The sequence below is a fragment of the Falco cherrug genome, chromosome 2 (assembly GCF_023634085.1).
Source record: "Falco cherrug isolate bFalChe1 chromosome 2, bFalChe1.pri, whole genome shotgun sequence".
NCBI classification, from domain to species: domain Eukaryota; kingdom Metazoa; phylum Chordata; class Aves; order Falconiformes; family Falconidae; genus Falco; species Falco cherrug.
In genome coordinates, this window is record NC_073698.1 from 74030459 (window position 1) to 74052658 (window position 22200).

Below are 22200 nucleotides of genomic sequence, written 5' to 3' on the forward strand. Positions count from 1 at the left end.
AGTTAGCTCACATATGTTCTGATTGTTTCATTATATCAGTTCTATATCCTCAACAAGAAAGGAATCTGTAAGTTCGTGATGCAATGGATTTTAACTGAAGTAGTAATTCTTCCCCCATTTCTTGAGAAAACATGTCTGGACCATGGCTGATGGGATGAACTGCCTTGTCTGCCCACAGAGATAGTGTTTGACCATCCAAGAGGAAAATGAGTATGTTCATTGCGGGTTTTCCCATCTGCACTCAAGACAGAGGAGGAGACATCGCAGGATTTGTCATTACTGAAACTTGATTCAGTACTTGATATCTATCATTTACCTTCTCCCTGGTGATTTCTGTAGGCATTAGACTGGCGTGTGTGGAGGGAAGAGCACTAATGTTCGAAGGTAAGGCCACACTTACCTTCTGTAAAAAATACAATGCGACTAGGTAACACTACGTAGTAAAGTTGACTGGTTTTTCCTGAGGTCGTAAACTTGATTTTATGGCAAACAGAAGTCAGTGATAGTCCTTTTGTTGTTCAGGAATTTCCAGCTTGGGCTTTTGAGATGTTACCAGCCATTCTTAGTATTAAAGGAGAAAGAGTGAAGTCTTCCTCACTGTGGTGAGGGAGACATTTTACCAGAAAAAGCACATTCAAGTGAATCAAAACTCTGCACATAAGTGTGTCTTATAAACTGAATGTTTCAAAAGCAAAAAAGTTTTTTATTGTCCTCTACAGTAATACAAAAGATGTAATTCAAGTGTAATCAAATATTTTCTTCAACTGGTATTAATTTGAACGTGGACAAACTTTACCAGTAATGAAAGCAAGAGCTTTTTAGGTAGCTTCCAAACCTTCCAGAAAGTTAGGTCCATCATCTATTTTTATTTCCTGACTACAAAAGAAATCTACAGAAACATCTTCATTGCAAAATCAAGGTCCTATATTCCTTCTCTTGTAGTCAAATAAATACTGTCTCAACTAAGAGTTAAAATAGTCTGCCTTGGTTGTGTACCTCAGAATGAACTGGCACGGCTTATCACCTCATGGAAATAGCAAGAAAGATTTTTTTTAAAAGGAGAGGGGAAAATAAATAGCAATAGTTGGTCGGTTCTGAACTTTAACTTCTCTGAGTTATACCTAAACAATCACAATGCAGCCAAAACCTTTGTTTTCTTTACCTTGTCTGGATTTCTTATTTAACTAACTGCAAAGGACGAAGTCCATCACATTAAAAGACCTTACGTCTTCACACATGAATTTCTGGTTGATGTTTGTTTACACAACACAGTGCCTCAAGAAAGTGATTTTTTTTTGGAGCTTTAGAGAAAATTTGTAAGCTTCTGCTGCTATTTCCAGAAACATTCATTACTTCCACTATTTCTCATGGCCACTTTCATCAGATGTTGAATAGCTAATGTGAGATTCTTCAAAGGCATTGATCTACCAGACAGTACTTGGAAGCTGTTGCAGCATTATGAAACACTAACTAACTCCATTTTAACCCAAGTGGACCATATATACTGTCCGAGATGCTGTAATTTTACTGGGCTGAAGATCAGTAATAGAGACAAACTACAAGATACTGCTTTGTCTTTGTGATCCAAAGCTCATTTTAAGAGTTGCATAATGTCAGATAAGCAGTTGCATAATGCTTCACATTACTGAGCTCAAACAAACTCCAGTATCATCTCTTCTGAAATCTGTCAGAACATTGTTCAACTCACAGAAAGGTAACTTGCATGCAGATAAAAACAGCGTATAGTCCCTACAGGTCTTCTAATCCAGATTCCTTCAAACATTTCTGTTGCTGAACATTCTCATCTGGTATGCCCATAGTTACCTCTGAGTTCATCTCCATTTGCATTGACATTTGTTTCTGTTGGATAAAAATTACATTATGAGCAACATCTGCTTTCAATGGTATTACAAATTCTTAATATTGTTACAAGCATGCTGCCTTTTTTGTGTATCTGGGATTGGTACAGATTACTTATTCTGTCATGAACTGGAATACAGAGATCATATGAGTTAATCTCTCAACCTAAAAGTTGTGTACAGGCAAATTTGCTTAGTTGTTCTGAGCCCTAATTTCATTGCTTGTCACCCTCCAGGTTGATATGACCATGTACTTAAAGTTTGTTTCAAAGTCACAGTCTGTCTTTCAGGGGTTATATTTATTTGTTGGATAAAACAGATTATCTCAGCACCATTCTCCATGGTCTTCTTCAGTTTTACAGTATGTCCAAAGCCAAAGTCTTTGCTATTTCAGGTGTCAGCAGTATTTGAGATACTGATATGTTCCACATGTTTTATTCAATTTATCTTTCCTAGAAGTGCCATCAACAGTCACCTCAGCCACTTGTAATCACCTAGACAGTAATTACACAGCTATGCTGAGGTCTTCCTGTCAAAGTTGTATTAAGTGTTTGTAACTGTTTGACGACAGAAATCTCTTCTGCCTCTGTTAGTGATATTAAATATATTTTTGTGGTGCTCATTGATTGCTGTGATTTTTTATTTATTATTGAATACAAAGACCTCTAAAGAGCTGTGTATACAGTTCTAGGATGGAAGGAGACACAGAATATAAGTTTGATGGTGATGATTTTATCTTCACATTCTGCCAGTCCATATATGATGACCATAAGGGGTATTAGTAGATAATTTGTGCACCATTATGGATGAAAAAGGCACCAAAGGATTTTTGCACAGAAAAGGTAGTAAATTTGGCACCTTTTGGGTCAAATTCAGTCAAATTATTTTGGCCAATAGCGTCACAGAAATTACTTTGAATCTTGAGAATAACAGACTTGTCTTCAGTCCCATTCTGGAGCTTTTAAGTGTTTGTTTTCTGGGAAGATGACTGTAAAGAAGAAGAGGAACACAGACCGCTCTTGGGAGCCAGCCCAAGGCTTGTGGAATGAACTCCAGGTGCAAATTCAAAACACTTCAATCTTGTCATTTTTAATGTGTTTATATAGCATATGCACATCAGTTTTTCCATAAATTTGTCTCTGAGAAAGTAAAATGGAGCAAAACAAAACAACCCATGCCTCTTGCCTCACAATTCAAATTGTGATTCATGGATTGAGATGGTCCATGGTTGCTGACAGAGTCTGCAGTCATGTAAGTATATTTATACAAAACCCAAAACACAATATTTGAAGGCATACATTTTTCCCCTGGGAGAGAAGATGACATAACAGCTTACACTGGCAGTTGTTGGTCACATTGCTGAATGCACTACTAGAAGACATTTTGATATTGCAGTATAAGTACAATAATAAAGTAGGATAGAGTAAAATTAATAGAAATGCTGCAGAGGATTTCTGAAAAAATATTTTGAGTACATAGGATGGAGAAAATCTTCATTAAAGTTTTATATTTCAGTGGTGTTCCCCCTGAAATAAAACCACAGTTTGGGCACACCTGCACCTTACCTTCTCATCATGTGTTGCAGAGGAACCAGGTGAGAGGCAATTTGACCATGCCTCCTGAAGCACAGATCACTGTGCATCTTCTCATGAGTTATAGGGAGCTAGACCACTACCTGACCAGAGCATTTTTACCTCTAACTCACACAATGACAGATGGCAATAAGAAGCATTGAATATGCCAGCCAAGGAGATTGATTAATGATAGCTAAATATTGCAATTATTTCTTTTCTGTTTTGCTCAGTTGACTAAAGACTTGGAATCTGCCGTGAGAGAAGCTAGCATCTGAACTGACAGCACATCACCTCTTCCAAAGTAAACACCTCTGTACACAGTTTTATCCCACAGCAGGTGCACTGTTGGGGCAGGTTATGTTACATGCATTGTGGAGCCTCCTCTTATTTGCTAAAAGAATGTGCATATTTACTAGAACATAGACAATGACTTGCAGATCTCCACAAAAACTTTCCCTTTGATAACCTGCCCACATGCTTATACATATAATATCTCACAACTGACTGTTCTGCAGAGAATCAGGGTGATTGCTCCTTAAAATGTTGGCTTATTGAGTGTGGATATTCTTAAACAACTGAGACACACCAGGATTTATACTCCCCTGAGGATTTTCGCATCCTGTCTACTGACATCATTGTCCTCCACAAGCTTTCTGTTCTCTTCTGGTTTCACTACAAACATTGTGCATACCTTTTTCCTAGTTTTTCTTAAAAATGGCCTGCTGCTCCAAATGTAATGTTGTACCATTTTGATTGCAAGTAATATCATACATATCAGTGTAGTGAGAGAAAAAAGGCAGTCGTGCTACCTGGTGGTGAGTCTCATCTGCAGCTAACCAAGTTTTGATATTATCTGAAGGATGTGGAACAGGCATGGTTATAACTTCCAGGCATCTATACCTACAAGACAGTGATACATACAACTATTAAATGTCTACAGGAACAGATCAGTCAAAAACACTTTGTAACAGATATGCCAGTTAGAGTCATCTACCATTTCTGAAGCCATTCTACCCTTTTTTGTTTCAATGCAGACATTTTTCTCAGCTCTTCTTCAGCCTGACTGGCTTTTAGCCTGCTAGAGATTTAAAAGTACCGTATGGCTATGCACAGATGTAATTTCCAAGCAAAGTGAGAGTCTGTGGCACACTAGTGTGCCTACAGATAAAAAAATGACTCCTATATGTGCCTTTCATAATTGAAAATACTACATATAAAGTCTGATAATCAAAGAAACACCAGATGGCAGGGAGCAGGCATAGCACTGGAAACATCTTTTAACTCATTTGCTGAGGTCTAACAGAATTCAGGTTTGAGAGTGAGTGGTGTCTGCACAGAACCATAAAAACATTTTGTTTCATCACAAAGGATTATCTGTTAGTTTTGAGTACTGTGTAAAATTTCCACTGAAAAGATATACCAGCTGAATGGCTCTCTTGAGGCCAGAGTCACTCCTCATTATTTGTCCAGAATATTGTTTTATGTTTAGATGCAGATGGCTTTCAATTACATGTTTTGTTTTCCCAGGGGAAATTTTGTATTCTGGTTTTTTATATTAGCTCTTTCATATCTATCATTCCTTGAGTATTTGTTTACTGAAAGATAGAGCTCATGATAACTTATTTTATCATACTCAGGAACAATATTTAATCATGAATTAAATAATCGATTTACTTTTAGCAGAAGTTCTATTTACATACTGCACCTTCGAAATATCTAGACATCTTGAGTTATCATCCTGTCTTGAACAAGTTCGTTTTGCAGCTGAAGCAAACCTTCTCTGCCATGTCAATAGGAAAGCTATGTAGCCAAGCAGAAAAGTAGTGGCATGGATGCAGCTGGCTGCATTAATTGTTCGTGGGTGTAGGACCACCACTGTTACTTTCCTTTATTAATAGTACTAATAGTTCAGGGCAACAAATTCCCTCCATCTGCCTGAATTTCCTTTTTTACTTACTTATTTCTTGCAAATAATCCATCTTAGAGTAAAAGACTGCTTTCAGTAATACCCATGAATTATGAAATGAAATTGGGCAACATGGCAAATGCAGTTCATCTTTGGCATGATTAACCTTGGTAGCCCTGAATGCAGAGCCTGCAAAAGCATGGGGTAAAGTCACACTGAAGGTAGTAGAGAGGCAGCAGTCAGAGTAAGATGAAAATATGTCATTTATAGTGACATAAATTAGAGTGTGGGACTGGAGCTCCAGGTACTGTGATGGGAGCTGTGAGATGACAGTGATAGATAGGGTTTAGTATCTTACACTAGGTCTTAACCTACAGCACTCCTTTGTTAGAACAATACTCAGAAATGCACAATTAACTGCTTCTTGTAAACATGATTTATCTGAGATCTGTGTTTGACTTTACTCAATTTTATGGTTTCTTTACCCTCACCCTGACTTCTATTCTGCCAGAAATGTATACTACTTTCCAGAAACATACACTACCTTCTACATGCACATATCAGCAAACCTCCAAGGAAAATCAGGACACAAAACAATGTGAGGCTTAGCACCATGACGTCCACCGTGTTTTCTTAAAAAGAAGAGGGAAAGGTAATGTTAATAATGTGGGAAAAGATAGCTCATAAATGGATGAATTATATATTGACTCATAAGTATTGCACTATTCCTGAACTGCCACAAATTTAAATAAGCGTTTTCTGGAGCTTCTTTAGGGGAAACAGGGGCTTCTGACATCAGCACTGTTCCTTCCTCCTCATTTTAGCCCTCAGTTTTGCTGCTGCCTTAATACAGCACTTCCTGTTGCTTTGTCTGTTCCAGTAGACTCCGTTCCCTCTTTTCCCCAGCTTTTGGCTCTCATATACTGGGCATGGCCCATCCTGCCACTGGATGCTTCCATCCAACCTTGACTCTTCTGGATATCAAACCCTCTGCCCATCTGCTATTGACGCTCCTGCTGCTGCCCCAGCTGTTTCTGGATTCCTGGTGTTGCCACCTCCCATCTCCACACACCATGAGGCCCCCACGGCTACTTCCTCACCCCTTCACAGCTGTAACTGGTTTGAGGTAAAATGAAAACAAAAGCTTTTTGTCAAAATATTCCCTCTGCCTCGAGAAGCAACATTTGGTTTTCATTATATTTACCATTTTTTTACCCTGCTAGGCGTAGTCCTAAAGAAATGCCAGCAATACGTATTTATACCGTTCAACAAATACTACTGCTGTGTACCTTGCATTCCCTCCTCCAAAATACCTGAAATACCAAACTACCAATGTCTTTGGCTAACTCAGATACTTCTGACAAGTTTTATCTTTTGTTTAATACCTAGCTTTGGAACCACAAGTAGTGTGCATGGCTTTGAAGTACTTTGAAGAAAAACAGGCAGGAACAGCTCTTAAAATGTTAATAGTCCAAGGCCAGTTAAACAGTGGGTTTAGGATCAATCTAGACCAAATTCAAAGACCAAAAGAGTTGAACAAAAGTTCCTAGTTTGAACCCATCTGCAGTTTAAACTGAGGACATTATGAATTTCCACAAATTTCATATGAAAGCCTGAAAAAACCTCACAAACTTCTGGGCAGAACTGTGTATAAGAATATGCCTTATATTCTGCTAAACTACAAAACTATTCTTTATTCACTTCAAGATGAAAAGGGAGTTTTCCCCTTCTTGTCTTTTGAGGCAAAGGCTCAGAAAACATATTCTGAACAATATTGTGTCTGGATTGTGTTGTAGAAATTCTTTTGTTTGAGGTAATTGTTCTGCATCATTCTGCTAACTCTGTATCACGTACACACCCGGGAGAAGAGGAAGCAGTGGTCTTTGCATCAGCCGAACCACAGAGAGGTTTGCTTCTTTTGATTTCTTACTTCTTGCATTTTGGAAAGGAGGAAGGAAAAGAAGCACATATATCCTTTTAGACAGACCATTTTATGGTGGGTTTTTTTTCAGATGCAAACGCTTAAACTTAGTCACAGATAACAGCAGTTTGAAAACAAAACTAGTGGCTTGGTTTGCAAAAACACAGAACACTTCTGAATTACTATTAACTTCAAAGTGATCTATGAATGCTCAGCAGCTCTAAAAATGACACCAATTATTTCAAGTTTCTATTTATGAATAAAGCTGATTAAACATTTCTTTTCTAGCAGAAAGTTTCTATACTAAACAGTGCAGTTCATTTTAAATTGCTTTTTTTTTCAAGGTCATATGCTAATTCCAATGGAGAATTAATATGTTTCCCATGAGAAAATCAACAAACTCTTTTCATGTCAAAGGAACATTTCAGAACAAATATTTTAGTTATGTTTTGAATTATGTTATTTCATTTTGATGTTTCAGCTTTTTTAAATGGATGCTGAAACATCTCTTAAAATGCATTCATATAGAAATGTAGTACATTTCCTAAAGGAAACATTGGAATACCATGTAGAAGCAAACAAAAAGCAGGTCATTGCATGTTCCTTCAAGACTTCCAGCAGAAAAATTGACATTTGCCAAAACAAAAATACCAAATGGATGTTTTTCCTTTCAGGTTACTCCACAGAAAGATTCAATTCCTTCAATTCACAGTGTTTCTGAAATTAAGTACGTGACTTTCATGGAGTCACCATGAATGATACTACTAATACCAGAGGGTTTTTTAGTCTATGCAGTATTAAAATGTACCTCATAATGTCCACTTATACATGTTCCCAATTAGAAGCAGACAAAAATAATTTCAATGGACTACAAAAAAAAAAGTGCCAGAAAATTTTCTCTAAGCATCAAAGGAGATTTTTAAAGTTTACCTGAGCATGTGACCTCTTGAGGTAATGTACTCATAGATTCATTTTATAAAAGCCACCAACCCTTTCTGACTGCAGGAAGGAAGAAGGGCAATTTTTGCATCACATGGACTTGTGTATGTGTGCAGTACGCCCAGGGGTAAATCACCATGCTGCACTGAACACGTGCAGGTATTAGAGCTTACAGGCAATGGCAGTCTTGTCCACTGTAAACTTTTCTGAAGCAGAGGAAACATTCTGTAATTAAACAGTTGAGGGAGAGTCGCAGCTGCTAAGAGCAAGGTTTGGTAGGCTGGGACCAGGATGGGTGACTGTTCCACTCCACTATCTTCTGCTGGTGTGAGGCTGGCTGGGAGTGAGTAAACCTACATTCCTCCACCAGGAAAAGCCCTTCCAATTTCCCCTCCCTCCACTGCCCAAACAACAGATGTGTCTGGCCTGACACCAGGCAGACTCCTCTGCTGGGCATGTTACTGTCCTAGGTGCTCTTTGTCTTCAGTGAGAAGAGAGAAGCATCTCCAAAGGGCAGTTCAAGTCTCTGATGACCTGAAGCATGTTCCCTCTGTCACCACGGTGAACGTGTGCAGCAGCTAGGTTTCTTTCTCCAAACATTTCACAAGTGAAATGCTTTTGAAATTAAATGAATGGATCTGGGCCAACCAAGGTGACAGCTGAGAGATGCCAGCAGAACAGTGGGATGTGGTGAGGCATCTGATAAAGTAGGCAGCCAACATCCTATAAACCCAACAACTGAATTCAATCCATTGCAAAAATAATAATGTCTGGCCTTGAATTTCCTGTGTCTTCGTATAAATAAATATGATCAAAGCTCAGCAGATCAAAAAGATATATTCCAAAAGACACAGTCTGTTCCGTTAAATAAAGATATTTACATTGTTTTGGTTTACTACCAATAGTATTGTATTTATTTTTTTTTTTACATTTCAACGTACAGAGACAAGTCTATGCACCAGTTTCTCTCTATAATATAGCGTCACTCCATTATACTACCTCATCCCCCTTCACCTAACCTGACATCAGGAAGCTGCTGCACGTGGAGGCATTTTTCTCATCATGGAAAGCACAAGTTTCCCTTGTTAGCACATGAATGTTAAAATCTAGTTATAGGAGGTGAAGGGAAAGTATTACAAGGCTCTTGTTTAATTTGTTCTGAAGTGAGCTGTAGGTACCAGATCATGTATGTTCAAATGACAGCTAAACCATTTCCTACCTCTGTTAGATAAGAAATTATTCCCCTGATGTAGTAAAAGAAATGGTAGATTTGGTCCTTAAGGACTATGTGATTTGATTAATGATATGACTTTCGTGGATTTCTTGGCTTACTAACTCCAGTTGAAAGCATTTATGCTTTTATGCTTGGGCTGTCCAAAGCAGTCAGAGGGGTGTCGTGAGTTTTTCAGCTGCTGACTGTTATTGTTTTCTAAAGGCTGGCAAAAGCCAGATGTAATTTACCTCAGGAGAACAGCCCTGTGGTGGGCTGCCTTAGGAGCAAGGGAGTACAACTCGTTAGAGTAAGGACTGCCTTTCCCTCCAGCACCTAGAGCTGTGGTGAGCCTGGTGCGTGCCATGGACTTCCAGGTACTGTGAGGTACAATAATACAGCAAGGAGAAAATAGATGCAATAATGACGAAAATGAATTGAAAGGTAATAAAATATCTAACAATAAGCATTATTAAAAGCAAATACACGATAACTTACCATCATGAATAAACACGGGTTCACTCCATTCACTCCAAATCTTGTTTCTCATGCATATCTCTTTCTTCACCCTCACTTGTGCTGCACATTTGTTTGCTGACTTATGAAAAGGATACTTATACTTCTCTGAAGTGACATCTACAATCTATCAAGATAGGTTTAAGGGGTTATTTTAGGTGATTTCATATTGCAGTTCAAACAGATATAAATCTAGGGATGTCAAACACTATTATTTACATCTCTAATCTAGTAGGAAATGATTTTTAGAACAAGTGGTTATGCCCAGACACAATCTGACTGTTACCTGGCATGTGTTAAAGCTCAGAACTGAAAATGAAGGACAGCCTGGAACTGATAAGATGGCAGGAGGTATCAGCTGTAGTAGGACAGTAAGAATTAGAAAACACTGATTCTGCTTTCATTTCTTATCACACCCAGTGTAGGACTAGCACAGTTACTACGAAACTGCAGGTTTCAAGGTTTTGGTGTGGGTAGCATGCTATACTTGCTTGTCTGGTAGAATAAAATCTGGCATTTTTCATCTAGCTGGTGTGGAGGGATGCCCACTGTTTTTGTGGTTATCTTGAAACATACCAAGCGCATCACTTTAGAAGATCAAGCGCACACAAAGAGTGCCAGAGTTTAAAACAGAGCGATCTCTAAATCACTCACCACTTTTGAGAACTGAATGCAACCTCTTTAAATGCTAAGGAAATAATGGGAATTAGCAAAACAGGAAAACAACGTAAAGAATTTCAGTAAGCATTAAACAGCAGTGCAGTGCTAAGAATTTAAAAAGAAACAAAAAAGAAAGCAGGAGAGGAAACTCCTGCTTATAAGATTAAAAATGTTAGGAAGTTGCAAAGTAGAAAGGATGCATCTCAGACACAGAGGAGCCCAGAATCTTTGCCTCTTTGGTGTTAGGAAAGCACAGCGAGGCAGTACTATAAGGCCAACTTTCAAAAAAGGTGATCTGCTCTCCTCATGCTGACTGCTGTGATGTGGATTTAACCCTGTGTACCATGCCATTTATTTTTCTTCATTCACATTCTTGAAGAACTTTCCAGGTTGGGTGCTAAAAATAGGCTTACAAATTCACATGATAAGGTTTTCAAAAGTAAGTAAAAATGGGGGAAAGTCCTTGGTCTTTCTAAAGCAAACTGCAAACGAATACATGGGTTAAGTTCTAACCAAGCGCTGCACCTGAAAATTTCTTCCTAAGGGACGAATAATAAGCTTATGTCATCATAGGAAATTTCTGAAGTTCAGAACTGAAAGATTCCTTATAAGATTATGTAGGTGACGTTCTGGCAGACATGGTGTGCAGCAACTTTCAGTCATCTACCCAAAGCATTCGTGGAGGATGTCTAATCTGTTGTTGGTAACTCTATACATAGCCATTCCCAAGCAGTCTCAGAGACCTTTTCCTGTGCTAGGCTTTCCTTGGAATTAGGACACCTTTCCTAACTGTTACCCTACATTGCTTTCAGTCTAGCCAGTCACTTTTTATCCTATGCACAAGTTGAATCCCTATGCTTTTTTACCTACCAGAAGATTGTTAATACAAGTTACGTTCCTTTCCTCCAGACCATGTCCCTCAGTTTTCCACTCCTACAGTACGTTTTCAAAGCTTACGCTCTTTTTGACAACTCTCAGTGTTCTCTGAACATTTTTCCAGCATATTTATATTTTGCAGTAGTGGCCAAAGCACAATTTGAAACTTAGATGAAATTCAGCAGCCGGAAGGATGAATTAGTCACAGCCTACATCTTACATGTGATGTGCCTGTCAAACATACTCGAATAATATTTGACCTTTATAGAAGAACATGGAGTGATTGACTCAGTTTATGATTCAGTGTAATCCACAGACCTATTTTCTTCTGCATTGCTGCCTAAATGTTAATTCCTTATTTTGTGTTTGCACATTTGACTTATACTGTGCAATCATAGGATTTTCCTTACTACTGAATTTTGGCTTGTTGATTTCAAACTTACCCAACATTCTAAACTCGTTTCCCACGGTACTTGGCAACCCTTCCCAGATTCCAGTCACCTGCAGACTTAACTGCCTATTTTTAAGCTTTATCAACCTGGATCACAGCATTATTATTTGTGTGAGTAAATATTCAGTAATTCATCTCTTCGGGTACTCAGAATAAACAAATATAGACTTGTATATTTTAATCATTACACTCTTACTTGTTCTTCAACAACTATCTACAAGCCTGCTTACCGATATGCTAATACTTCAACTCATTAAGTGTCTGTGACAGTGATTAAGACCTTGCTTTGATCAGGAAACAGAATGTCAGCTTGCACTGTTATTCTCCCTTCTGTGTCTCCCATAATACTGCTGCAGTTTTCTTCCTTGTTGCCGCTCATACACACTCCCATCCCCCATTTTGTGCTTCTTGGCTAGGTAAGTACCATTTTAATCATTACTGGCTTTGATGCTGATTCTCCTCAAATCTACCTTAAAACTCTCCTTATTTAGCTGGTGCCTTGTACACCATTTTTGTTGTTGCTGCAGCTGCCTCTCTCCTGCCTTCCCAAACCATTCCATCTGTGGGAAAAAAACCAAACAAACATGTTTTTCCACTGCTGTAGGTGTTTACTCACTTCTGTGCCCCAATGATTTTTCTTTGCTTTCCTCTCCTACATTTATGTCCTGCAGATGCACACAAAGCAGAGTAGCAGCCTTATAAGACAAGGAAAATAAAAGAGGTTTATTCCCTTTAAGTGAGGATGCTGTACTATTTTATGTATTTGACATTTCTTTCCAGAGAGTGGAAGGTATTAGGAAGCTAGAAACAGAGGCTGTAGTTGCCATATGAACACTGTGGATTGTAGGACGCCCTGTTCACCTTGGGCACAGCCCAGCGATGCAGTGGGAGGGGACCCCTTCCTTATTCCTGGCCCTCTCCGTTTCCACCTGCCTTGCTCTGAGTCTTGCATCAGGAAGGAAACGTGTGTGCATGGGCAGGAAGTGATCCGAACGGCTCCAGCATTGTTGAACAGGATGCGAAGGATCCAGCATGAACCTCCCTTGCTCCGTCTGCTCACTGCCTTTAGTAATTAGGAGCTTTGTGAATGGACAGGCACAGGCTCCTGCATGTCTCTAGCAGGGGCTTTGAAGTATTAGACTTGGAAATGCTTTAGGGAATGATAATTATTGGCAGAGGTGGTCTAGAAAAAGGCTACCTGTCTGTCTGCTGGAAAAAAACCAGAGAGGACTGGGAAGCTTTGGCCAGTACTTATACAGACCTGAGCTCCTTTTCCACATGATGTAACAAGGGAACGTGGGAAGAGCCAGCCTGTTCTGGAAGCTGCCTAGCAGGATTAGCACTGTGTCTGAATTAATAAACCCTGCTTTAATTTATGAAGAAAATTTCAGGTGATTAATAACATGTCTACCTCATTGCACTTTTCTTTACTGTGTCTAACAAAGACTGGATACATATCAATCTAGTTATATGTTCTTTTGGGGTTTAATTGTCTTTTAAATGTTTGCAACCAGCTTAGATAAGCCTTTTATTTTTAAAATACTGTGCACTGACTGAGGTGTGTGTTAGCTCAGATTTAGTTAGACAAAAACACAGCTTCAAAGACAGCTTGAATGAAAATACCAAAGATTCAGAAAACTCACATTCCAATACACATCTGAATTTCATACTTAGCATATTTTGAATTCAGTGCTTGGCTTACTGCTCTTTGGGAGTTCAAATAAGAATCTGCATGAAAACTTTTCAGCTTTTATTTCCAGGTAATTTTAAAATGCCACAATGCCAGGTGGTATTTAGTTACTGTACTGCATAACCTAAACTACAACACTTTTCTATTTCTTGCTGGTAAGGCTAAGAGAAGCTGCTGATACACCATGAAAGATTTTTAAATATATATTATGCATGCAAACTACAGGGGTGATTCTCTTAGTGATGTATGTACAAATAACCACAATAACGTGTGGGGTTTTTTTCTTAAAAACATTATCAAAGTAGCTGCTAAACTTTTCTTTTTATCAATACTCCTTTTCCTATAACAAAAAGTCAATAATCTATGTGATACTAATGTACACTTCAAATTCAAGATGACAAGAAAAAAAACAACCGATCCACTTCAATGCAAGCATGACTCTGAAAGACTTCATAAAACATGTTGATTTTCCATTTTTTATAAGATGGGAAAAGTTGGATTATTCATAAAAGACCTTGGGATTTCTTTAAAATATGTTTGAGCTTTAATTCTGTTAAATTTAAGGGATGCCTAGTTTTTTATGGAAGTTGTGTTATACAGCTTAAGTGTATTACCAAAAACGTGATTACCTTACGATCTGTTATTTTCACTTGATACAAAAAGCACTTGCTACTTGCAGAACCAATAGTAGGTGGGGGTTTCCAGTGAATTTTAATACTTCTGTTTTCAAGGGAAACTGAGACATTGATAGGCGGGTTCAGTTTCTCTGAAAAAAAAAAAAAGTACAGAAACACCTTTTGTACCTCATGATCTTTCTCATATTTATGCTGATGCAAAACAAACACAGTGCATTAGTCCTTAAAATACACAGCTGACTCTTTTGAAGCTTATCACACCCAAAGAAATCATACAGTGAGTAACACACTTTCTTTGAAAGTGCTGTTCACTGAGTGGCATCCATTGCTGTCTTAAAAAAAAAAAAAAAAAAAAAAAAAAAAGTCTGTTTTTATCCCCATGTATCTTTCTAGGGAAGGTAGCAAGAGTGAGCAGGAGGGGCAGGTCCTTTGAGTTGACTCTCCAGAGTCTGTTTGGGTGTTGAGGAAACCTCTAAGTTGCTACAGGCTCCCTGCCATGTAGGATATGTGCCTTGTAGGGTATCCCAAGTCTGCCCATATGTAGAGGAATGAAGCTGGGTTAATTAGCATTGATAATATACAGCTGTGGGCTGGCTTCAGGGGCGGTGGGTTGGCTGATGTAGATAAGGTGCAGCTGTGGCTGGTTCCTGCTAAGTGGTTGGGCAGCTAATGAAGAGAGAGCAGCCGAGAAAGAGAGGGGAGGAAGAAGCAGGGAGAAGAGAGAGAATGTCCTCTGGTATGAGGAGAGACTGGGAAAAGACAGCAGAGGGACTGGTGTGAAGCGTACGATGGTATGAGATGGTAAAAGACTTTACGATGGTATGAGATGGTAAAAGACTTTGTTGCAGTTGGCTAGTATGGAGAGTGCTATGACACCTATAAGCCTGGTAATAGAACTTTGAAAAAAGTGGAATTTTATCTCTCACTGAGGGGTTGCTGAAGGGGTGCCAGCTCCTGGCAGGTTTATATTCAATATATGAAGTTTGCTACAGATGCTTCAGAAATCTGTTTCTCCCCTAAATGAGCAGGCAAGCACATGCTACAAAGGAAGAAAGATGTGCTCAGGAGATTTCTCTGTGATCAGGGTCAGCAGCACCTGGGGCTGACATGGCTGCAACATGGTGTTGGAGAGAAAAAACAGAAGAGACAGAGAGGGTGAGTGGCAGCATTGCAAGTCCATGAAGCTGTTGTGATTCCTCTAGCAGCTGCAGCTGCATGACCCTGTGTCTCTCTGCAGGTGTGTATGTCACACTGGGGTTTACTTTTTGGCTTTTCTTTTTCCTTCCTCTCTTGGAGAAGTCTCCTCTCTTTGAGCAATGGTCCCATAAAGTCAGAAAAAGAATATGATTAGGGCTACCTCAGACTTGTGAAACTGTTCACTTCTGCCCATCGCCAAAGCTGTTGGCAGTGACTAACACCTGCCTTTGAGGGTAGAGACACACCGTGAGCCACGCAAGGTGAGGTGAGTAAGCAGTAAGGGTTTTGGATTTTTTTTGTAGTCACTGAAATACTATTCTCAGAGCATCTCTCCCTTCAGAGTGTATACCAAGAGTAGGGAATATTTACCTTTTGGGCTTTTGTGTCATCTGGACATTTCTTCAGCCCCCCTGCTCTGAAGCCAGGACATGCACGAGTCCTGTTTTGTCAGACCACCTGTGATGTTACTGGAGGGAAGCTTGGACTGCAGGGGCTGGTAACTCACAGCAGGACAGCGGGCCTCCAGGACTGTGCAAAGGCTAGGGCTATACCTAGCTGAAGGCTTTCCCATTTAAGAAGGGGAGCTCAGATACAAATGACCATTTTTCATGTGTGTGACCTGAAGGGTACCTTCTCAGGAGGGAGCAGACAGCCCTGGCTTGCCATGCTGGAGCCTTGTGAGAGTAACCACACTACTTGCAATGTGAAATACATCCCCTGCAGGCATGCTCAGATTTTGCTGTGCCCTACCAAAGCTTGGCAGTGGGCTGGAGAGGGAAGGCAAGGTAAGATGGTTCGTGCCTGGCACTGAGACAGGAGGGGAAGCTGCTGGCTGAACCAGCTGTGGCTGGCATGCACCCCTGATGGCAGCTAAAGATGGCTAAGGGCGAAGAAGGGCAGGGAGGAAAGGCTGGCAGTCTGGCCTCTGCAAAGAGGAGGTGGTGGCCACTTTGAGCAGGGGGAAGGAGATGGAGTGGATGGAGAGAGAAGCAGGGAAGGGACAGCTGCCTCCTCCCTCCTACTTACCAACCTGCCTGCTCCTGCCCACCCAGCCTTCGGCTCCCCGGGAAGGCTACCCCAGGAGTAGCAGAGGGGTGGAAGAAGGTATGAAACTGCTAAGGTGGGTCTAGGTGAGCCCTCAGGAGGTTGTCAGGCAAATTAGAGCAGTTCAGGTATCACCTCTGAATGTCACCTGAAAGCTTGTGTTGCTGTGTGGATCGCCTGATCTAGGACTGGATGTGACGTGGCAGCTCTCTGAGCTGTAGTCTGCAGGTGGGATCAGACCCAGGCAGCCAGTATGGAAGTGAACATCTTCCCAGTCAGATATGAAAACACCTAACACAGTCTTCCTGCAGATTGGTTCCACCACCACCCAGTTTTTTTGTTTGGGTTTTTTTTTTTTTCAGGAAAATCTGATTTTTTTTGAAAGTAGGGTTTTTTTGCTAAAACAGAACATCTTGCTTATAGCTGGCTCTGACTGCAGTGTAAATTTTTAGGTAAAGCAAATCATTCTAATGTATAAGAACAGAATAAATGAGAACCAACTCAGAATAAATGTTGATAGTTATGAATTAGGTTTTCTCTGTCCCTTGAGTTATGACTGATTCCTGCGTCACAGGTCTGGAACATGATCAACATGTTCATAATTTAAAAGATATTTGAATCTGCAGTCTGTGCTGAAACTCGAGTGAATTCCTTACCCATGAGATTAATTCAAATGTGCCAGGGAAGTAAAGAAAAATAATTTTATATAATCATTCAAAACTGCTGGTAATTAAAAATAACTGTCAAAATATTTTAAACTGAAAAATGGCATAATAAATAAATAGAAATGTTACTAATGTTTGAGAACATTCATATTCTTAAATTCAGTTATGGATTAGATTTGTGTCTATTTGTGTTCCTTTCTTTAATTGCATTTGCTTCAGCACTAAAAAACATGATAGGAAAGAGAAAAACTGGAGAAAAGAAGGTCATAATGCTTTTCAAATTGCGTTTTTTTCACACTACCCTAGCAATTTTTTAAAATGCTAATTGTTGATCAGCAATGAGACTGCATCAGAGGAAAAAATAAAAACCTTTGAGCCCTAATACATTTTAGGCTTAATATTCTGACATTGTCACACTTCCCTCTTTCCTTTCTTTGCTTTCCAGACCAATGAAATAACCGTTTCGTAATGGGTAATTATAGACAATACTTACCTATTGTCTGAGGTGTAAAAGCTTTGTAGTAAGACACTCCTCCTGAACTGTTTCTCAGATCTCTTACAGTTAAGTTTAAATTGATTTTTCTTGATGGTTGAAAAGATATTTCTTTCATAAGGCATCCAATATTTTTCTTCCTTGCATTTTGTATATATTGCTGGCATTCAAAATCTTTTCCTACGTGTCTGTGAGAAGGAAATATGAGTTTTGTAAATCAAGGACTCTAGGTACAAAAGCATGGCTTCATACTCATTTTGCACAAGATCCTTACCTTAATGAACAAAACATTTGGATGTCTTCAGGAGCTTCTGTTTTAATATGCCAGGTGCAATTGAAAAAAGAAATGTTATATATGATGCATGAAAGATTCTGAATATATACTGCAACAAAGGAAGGGGAAAAAAGGAAGAGTGTTGTTTATTTGACATGGATTTTCTAATAACAACATGACTGTTGCTTTAACAAATGTGTTATATAGCCTTATTCCTAGAAGCATGAATAAGTAGTATGTGAGAACAAATGTGTCTTTGGGCTTTTTGGACAGTGACAGCAGAGAAGCACATCTGCTACTGCTGCCAAAAGCCTTACTAACCCACCCAAAGAAAAAAAAAATATCCAGAGTAGTAGCTGAAAAGCTCTGGGTTTTTAAGATTTCCTGAAACTAGGTGATATAGAAGGCAATCTTCAAGAGACATGGCCTACTAGGGAAAACAGAGAGAGTGGATGGGTTGTTCTGACATCTTGCTAAGCAGAGCTGGAGTTTCCTGAATCCGGACATGTCTAATAAATGAAATAATCTTGCAGTATTCCAAGGTGTTATGTGTCGTCACCTTAACAAATCCATACCAAAATGTAGCACATGATAATAATGAGCTTTTAGAAATTATGTCTCCAAGTAAGACAGAACGTTATCATAAACGCTTGTATGCCTTAACAACATGTAGGAAATAGCTGACCTGGAGGTGCCTTGTAAGTAAACTCTGTCCAGCCACTCTCCTTAATTATATCTTCTGTGTCTTTTGCAAAAAGCTGTGTTTTAACTTTAGCATGAAAACCAGAATGTAACTCAAGACGTATTATCTTTTTCTTCTCCTGCAGTCTTTCCTAAGAGGAGGAAGCAGGAATTGCATGAATGTAGATGTTACTAAGTATTGAAAGGGAAATAATGCAAATTCATCTACTGAATGAAGTACAACATGATTTCACTTGACATTAAATCTGTATGTGTAACCATTGAGCGACTTACTTTCCTTTCATGAGTGGTATTGAAGAATTTATAACTCAAAATATACTTCACAGTATACTTCTCAGTTTCTTCTTTTGTCAGGTTATTATTCCAGCACAGAATGACTCTTGACTCGTGCTTGGTAATCCCTAGAATGTTATGTAACACAAGTGCATCTGCAATTAAAATTATATTACATAGTGAAAGAGGGACCCACCGCTGTGTACACAAAGCATTTGGCTCTTAGCAATACTTGCATACCCACTAGCTCTCCCAGGAGCTCTGTTCTTACATTGAGCAGGGGGTTTCTGAGCTCTGTTGAGTATGGCTGACTTCAGCAGTGAGATTCATGTTTACCTACGTGCGCCCCTCAAAATGTTAGGTGATACACTTACTTTTACCTGTCTTGGATACCTGTCCTAGCACAGGTGTCTGATTCTCTCTATGGGTTGTAGAAAGTGCCTTGAAAAGAAGTTCAGATTAGACATCTGGAATGGCTATTGTATGAACTGTAAGTAATTATACATTACTTACCCACTACATCTCGTTGTCCACTTGCCAGGCTGGTGGAAAACAGTGTCTTACACTGGAAAAAACTTAATATCAGCATGACAGGAATGACTCTAACACGTGCCATAGCAAATGCTTTGGGCCACAGGTCTGCGGAAACTGAGACCCTTTAGTTCCAAGTTATGTTCAAAAAGCAGTTTTCATTTTGCACCTGTGAAATAATATGAAACAGTCACTTAACTGCTTAAATGGTGTCCAAAGTATAAGAAGTAAATATGAAATGACAAATGTTAAACTGGTCTTGTTCAGCAGTACCTTCTGTTCCCAGGATGTTTGTATTGAAGCCCACACTTTAACTGGGTGCCAGGGCTGAAAAGAATGTGTGCCATACTGAGCTGGGTTTGAATGGCAGTACTGCTTAGATTGCAAGGCAAGACCAGATATGACACTACTGATACTGAATGCAAGACCACAGAAATGACACAACTGACACTGGAAACACACGGTTTGGGTAGGAGCTGCCTGATATAACTTTGTTTAGGTAGAAAACTGACAGTGTATCTCTATGAGGTATCTAGCTTCTAGTGTCAGCAGAGAAAGTGCCTCTTCTAGGTTGTGATTCATGTTACCTGGTTTAGGTATCTGCTTTAGGAGAATATGAACCATAACTATCTGAGGAGAGATTAATTTTGCCATTCAGAAAAGCTAGTATCAGCAAGAGTATACCAGGTGTTTGCTAAATTCAGGATACAGTGAGCAAATACATTCCACACATGAAAGTTGGTTTTAGAAAGACATAATTGCTGTTTCTGTGGTGGCTAAGTATTCATTCTAAGGTTGCTTTAATGTAAAACAACTTCTGAGACCTTCCAAGTCCTCCACAGAGTTAATACTCCTCTGTGTTTGGGGTCTTTCACTTACAAACAAGCTGATTTATCTTGGCTCTGATTGCTTTCAATACTAAATGCTCACACACACTCTATGTATGTTATCCAGGGATCAGCAAAAGGACATCTGGAGCCATATCAAAATGTTCACAATACATTACATGACCAGTACTGCTTGTTAGTCAAAGGGAAATGTGTGAATGTTCAGCACATCCAAAAAATCTGCAATGAGGTTACCTGGAAAAAAACAACCCATATACATATACAAATACATATACGTATAGATTCATTTATAATGCTGTTTTGGCACAATGCAGTGAACAAGAGGTCATTTAATGAATGTTGTCATTGTGTATGAAGTGTTATGAAAAATCATAACAAAATGCTTTAAGGCAGCAATTTCCCCACCTCATTTGTTCTGGTTTCGATCTCAGCTGTAGCAGCAACCGCAGAAGCTTTAGTATGTGTGCCACAACACGCACACAGCCAACAAAATGAGTGAGAGAATTCTCCTGCTTGGTGTGCCTGGGAAAGAAGCCAATTCTAATTGCTAGGAGAGGAAAGGGGTGAGCTTTGCCTTTAACTATGCCCCTGGAATAGTATGGTGTGTGGCAAGAGAAAAAGTCAGAGAAAATATAAAATGAAAACAAAGAGCTTTCAAGGGTTTATAATTCAACATGTAGCAGTTTTAAGGGGTTCATCCATTCCCATGAGATGAAGCAATCAAAATTAGATCTAGCAATATGTATGTACTTTATTTAGATTAGCAGAAAAGGAAAAATGAAGATGGAAAACACTAAGTTAAAATATTTGGCGCTAATAGTAAAATTAACTTTTGTGGAAAACACAAGTCAAAAGGGGACATGAAACAAGAAAAGGAAAGGTCCTTAGATTCACAACTTGTCAAAGAATATGTATTTCTATTTATGCCAGCTTAGATGGGCAGAAAAACAGAGCGTCTCTTCTCAGACATATGCAGACATGACTGTGTGTTTCTAATCCTATGCTACAAAAAGCTTTATGTTAGCATATGGTGCTGAAATTCAGTCAGGAGTGCAAAATAAAATTTGCCGCCTGACAATTTTTTTTTTTTTTAAATGCCTCTCTGACCCTTTAGTCTCTGGAGAAATGCACACTAGCCAAATACACATAGAGACAGTCCAGTTAATCTAATGGGATAGAAATTTAAATAAACTAAAAAATAACTGTAAAGAAAAAAATAATATTACCTTCCAAACAGTGCACTGTGAAAAAAATACTTTTTTAAAAAAACTAGGAGAATATTCTTAATATTTAAAACAGTACTACATTCATATTTTATATCTTTTTTGTCTTTCATTTATCCCCTTGCTTTCATCGCTGAGCTTCAACTACACCATGCCTGTTGGTTGCTGCCCAGCCGTGTCTGGTTTAAAATGGTGGGTCGCTGATGTGAGAGAAAGGGGAGGTAACGTAAGGGGAGCTGCCAGCCCATACACCACTGCAGCTGCAGAGATCGTAACGGCTTGTGCGAAACCCACCTGGTGAATTTGGGAAGTAGACAGTCAGGGCAAATAAAATGAAAGTAGCAAAACCAATCTTCAAGAAAATTAAGAGCTGTTACTTGTATTGCAGGGAATATGAACCATTTAATTTTAAAAATCCAGAGGACCTGAAAGCTTCCTGTAGTATAGATCTGTTCACTGTCCATGTGTTTGAATAAAGTAATTTTTTGAAAGTTCGTGGGGCTGATTATACAAAAGTTAACTTTTTAAGAAACAGTCTTTTTTAATATTTTCTTTGAAAAAAATAATAAAATTGTCAAAAAGACATTTTCAAGTGCTCTGAGAAATACTTTCGGCCTTATTTAGAGGGTAAATTCAATAATTAAGCAATGAAATCTTTCATTCCTGGCTCTAACGCACAGTCTTATCTAAGAGGAATCACTAGGACTGTTTGT

General features: G+C 39.0%; 1 protein-coding gene across 6 annotated transcripts in view; it reads right to left on the minus strand.

Moving 5' to 3' along the window:
• Positions 1-1564: 1564 nt before the first annotated feature.
• LOC106631141 (interleukin-5 receptor subunit alpha-like) overlaps positions 1565-22200 on the minus strand; it is a 45995-nt gene continuing 25359 nt past the window's right edge. For 2 of the 6 annotated variants that reach the window (XM_055702212.1, XM_027804500.2), the window contains exons 3-12: positions 19399-19585; positions 18886-19040; positions 18596-18743; positions 17911-18019; positions 17637-17824; positions 14232-14368; positions 9908-10052; positions 5884-5971; positions 4243-4333; positions 1565-1860 (exon numbers count right to left, since the gene is read on the minus strand). In XM_055702212.1, coding sequence (XP_055558187.1) covers positions 1750-1860; positions 4243-4333; positions 5884-5971; positions 9908-10052; positions 14232-14368; positions 17637-17824; positions 17911-18019; positions 18596-18743; positions 18886-19040; positions 19399-19501 — 1275 coding nt within the window. In that variant the 5' untranslated portion in view covers positions 19502-19585 and the 3' untranslated portion in view covers positions 1565-1749. Of the gene's footprint in view, positions 1861-2932; positions 3386-4242; positions 4334-5883; positions 5972-7197; positions 7272-9907; positions 10053-14231; positions 14369-17636; positions 17825-17910; positions 18020-18595; positions 18744-18885; positions 19041-19398; positions 19586-22200 lie in introns of those variants that run through there. The other 4 variants (XM_055702214.1, XM_055702213.1, XM_055702215.1 and 1 more) reach the window with 4 other exon arrangements.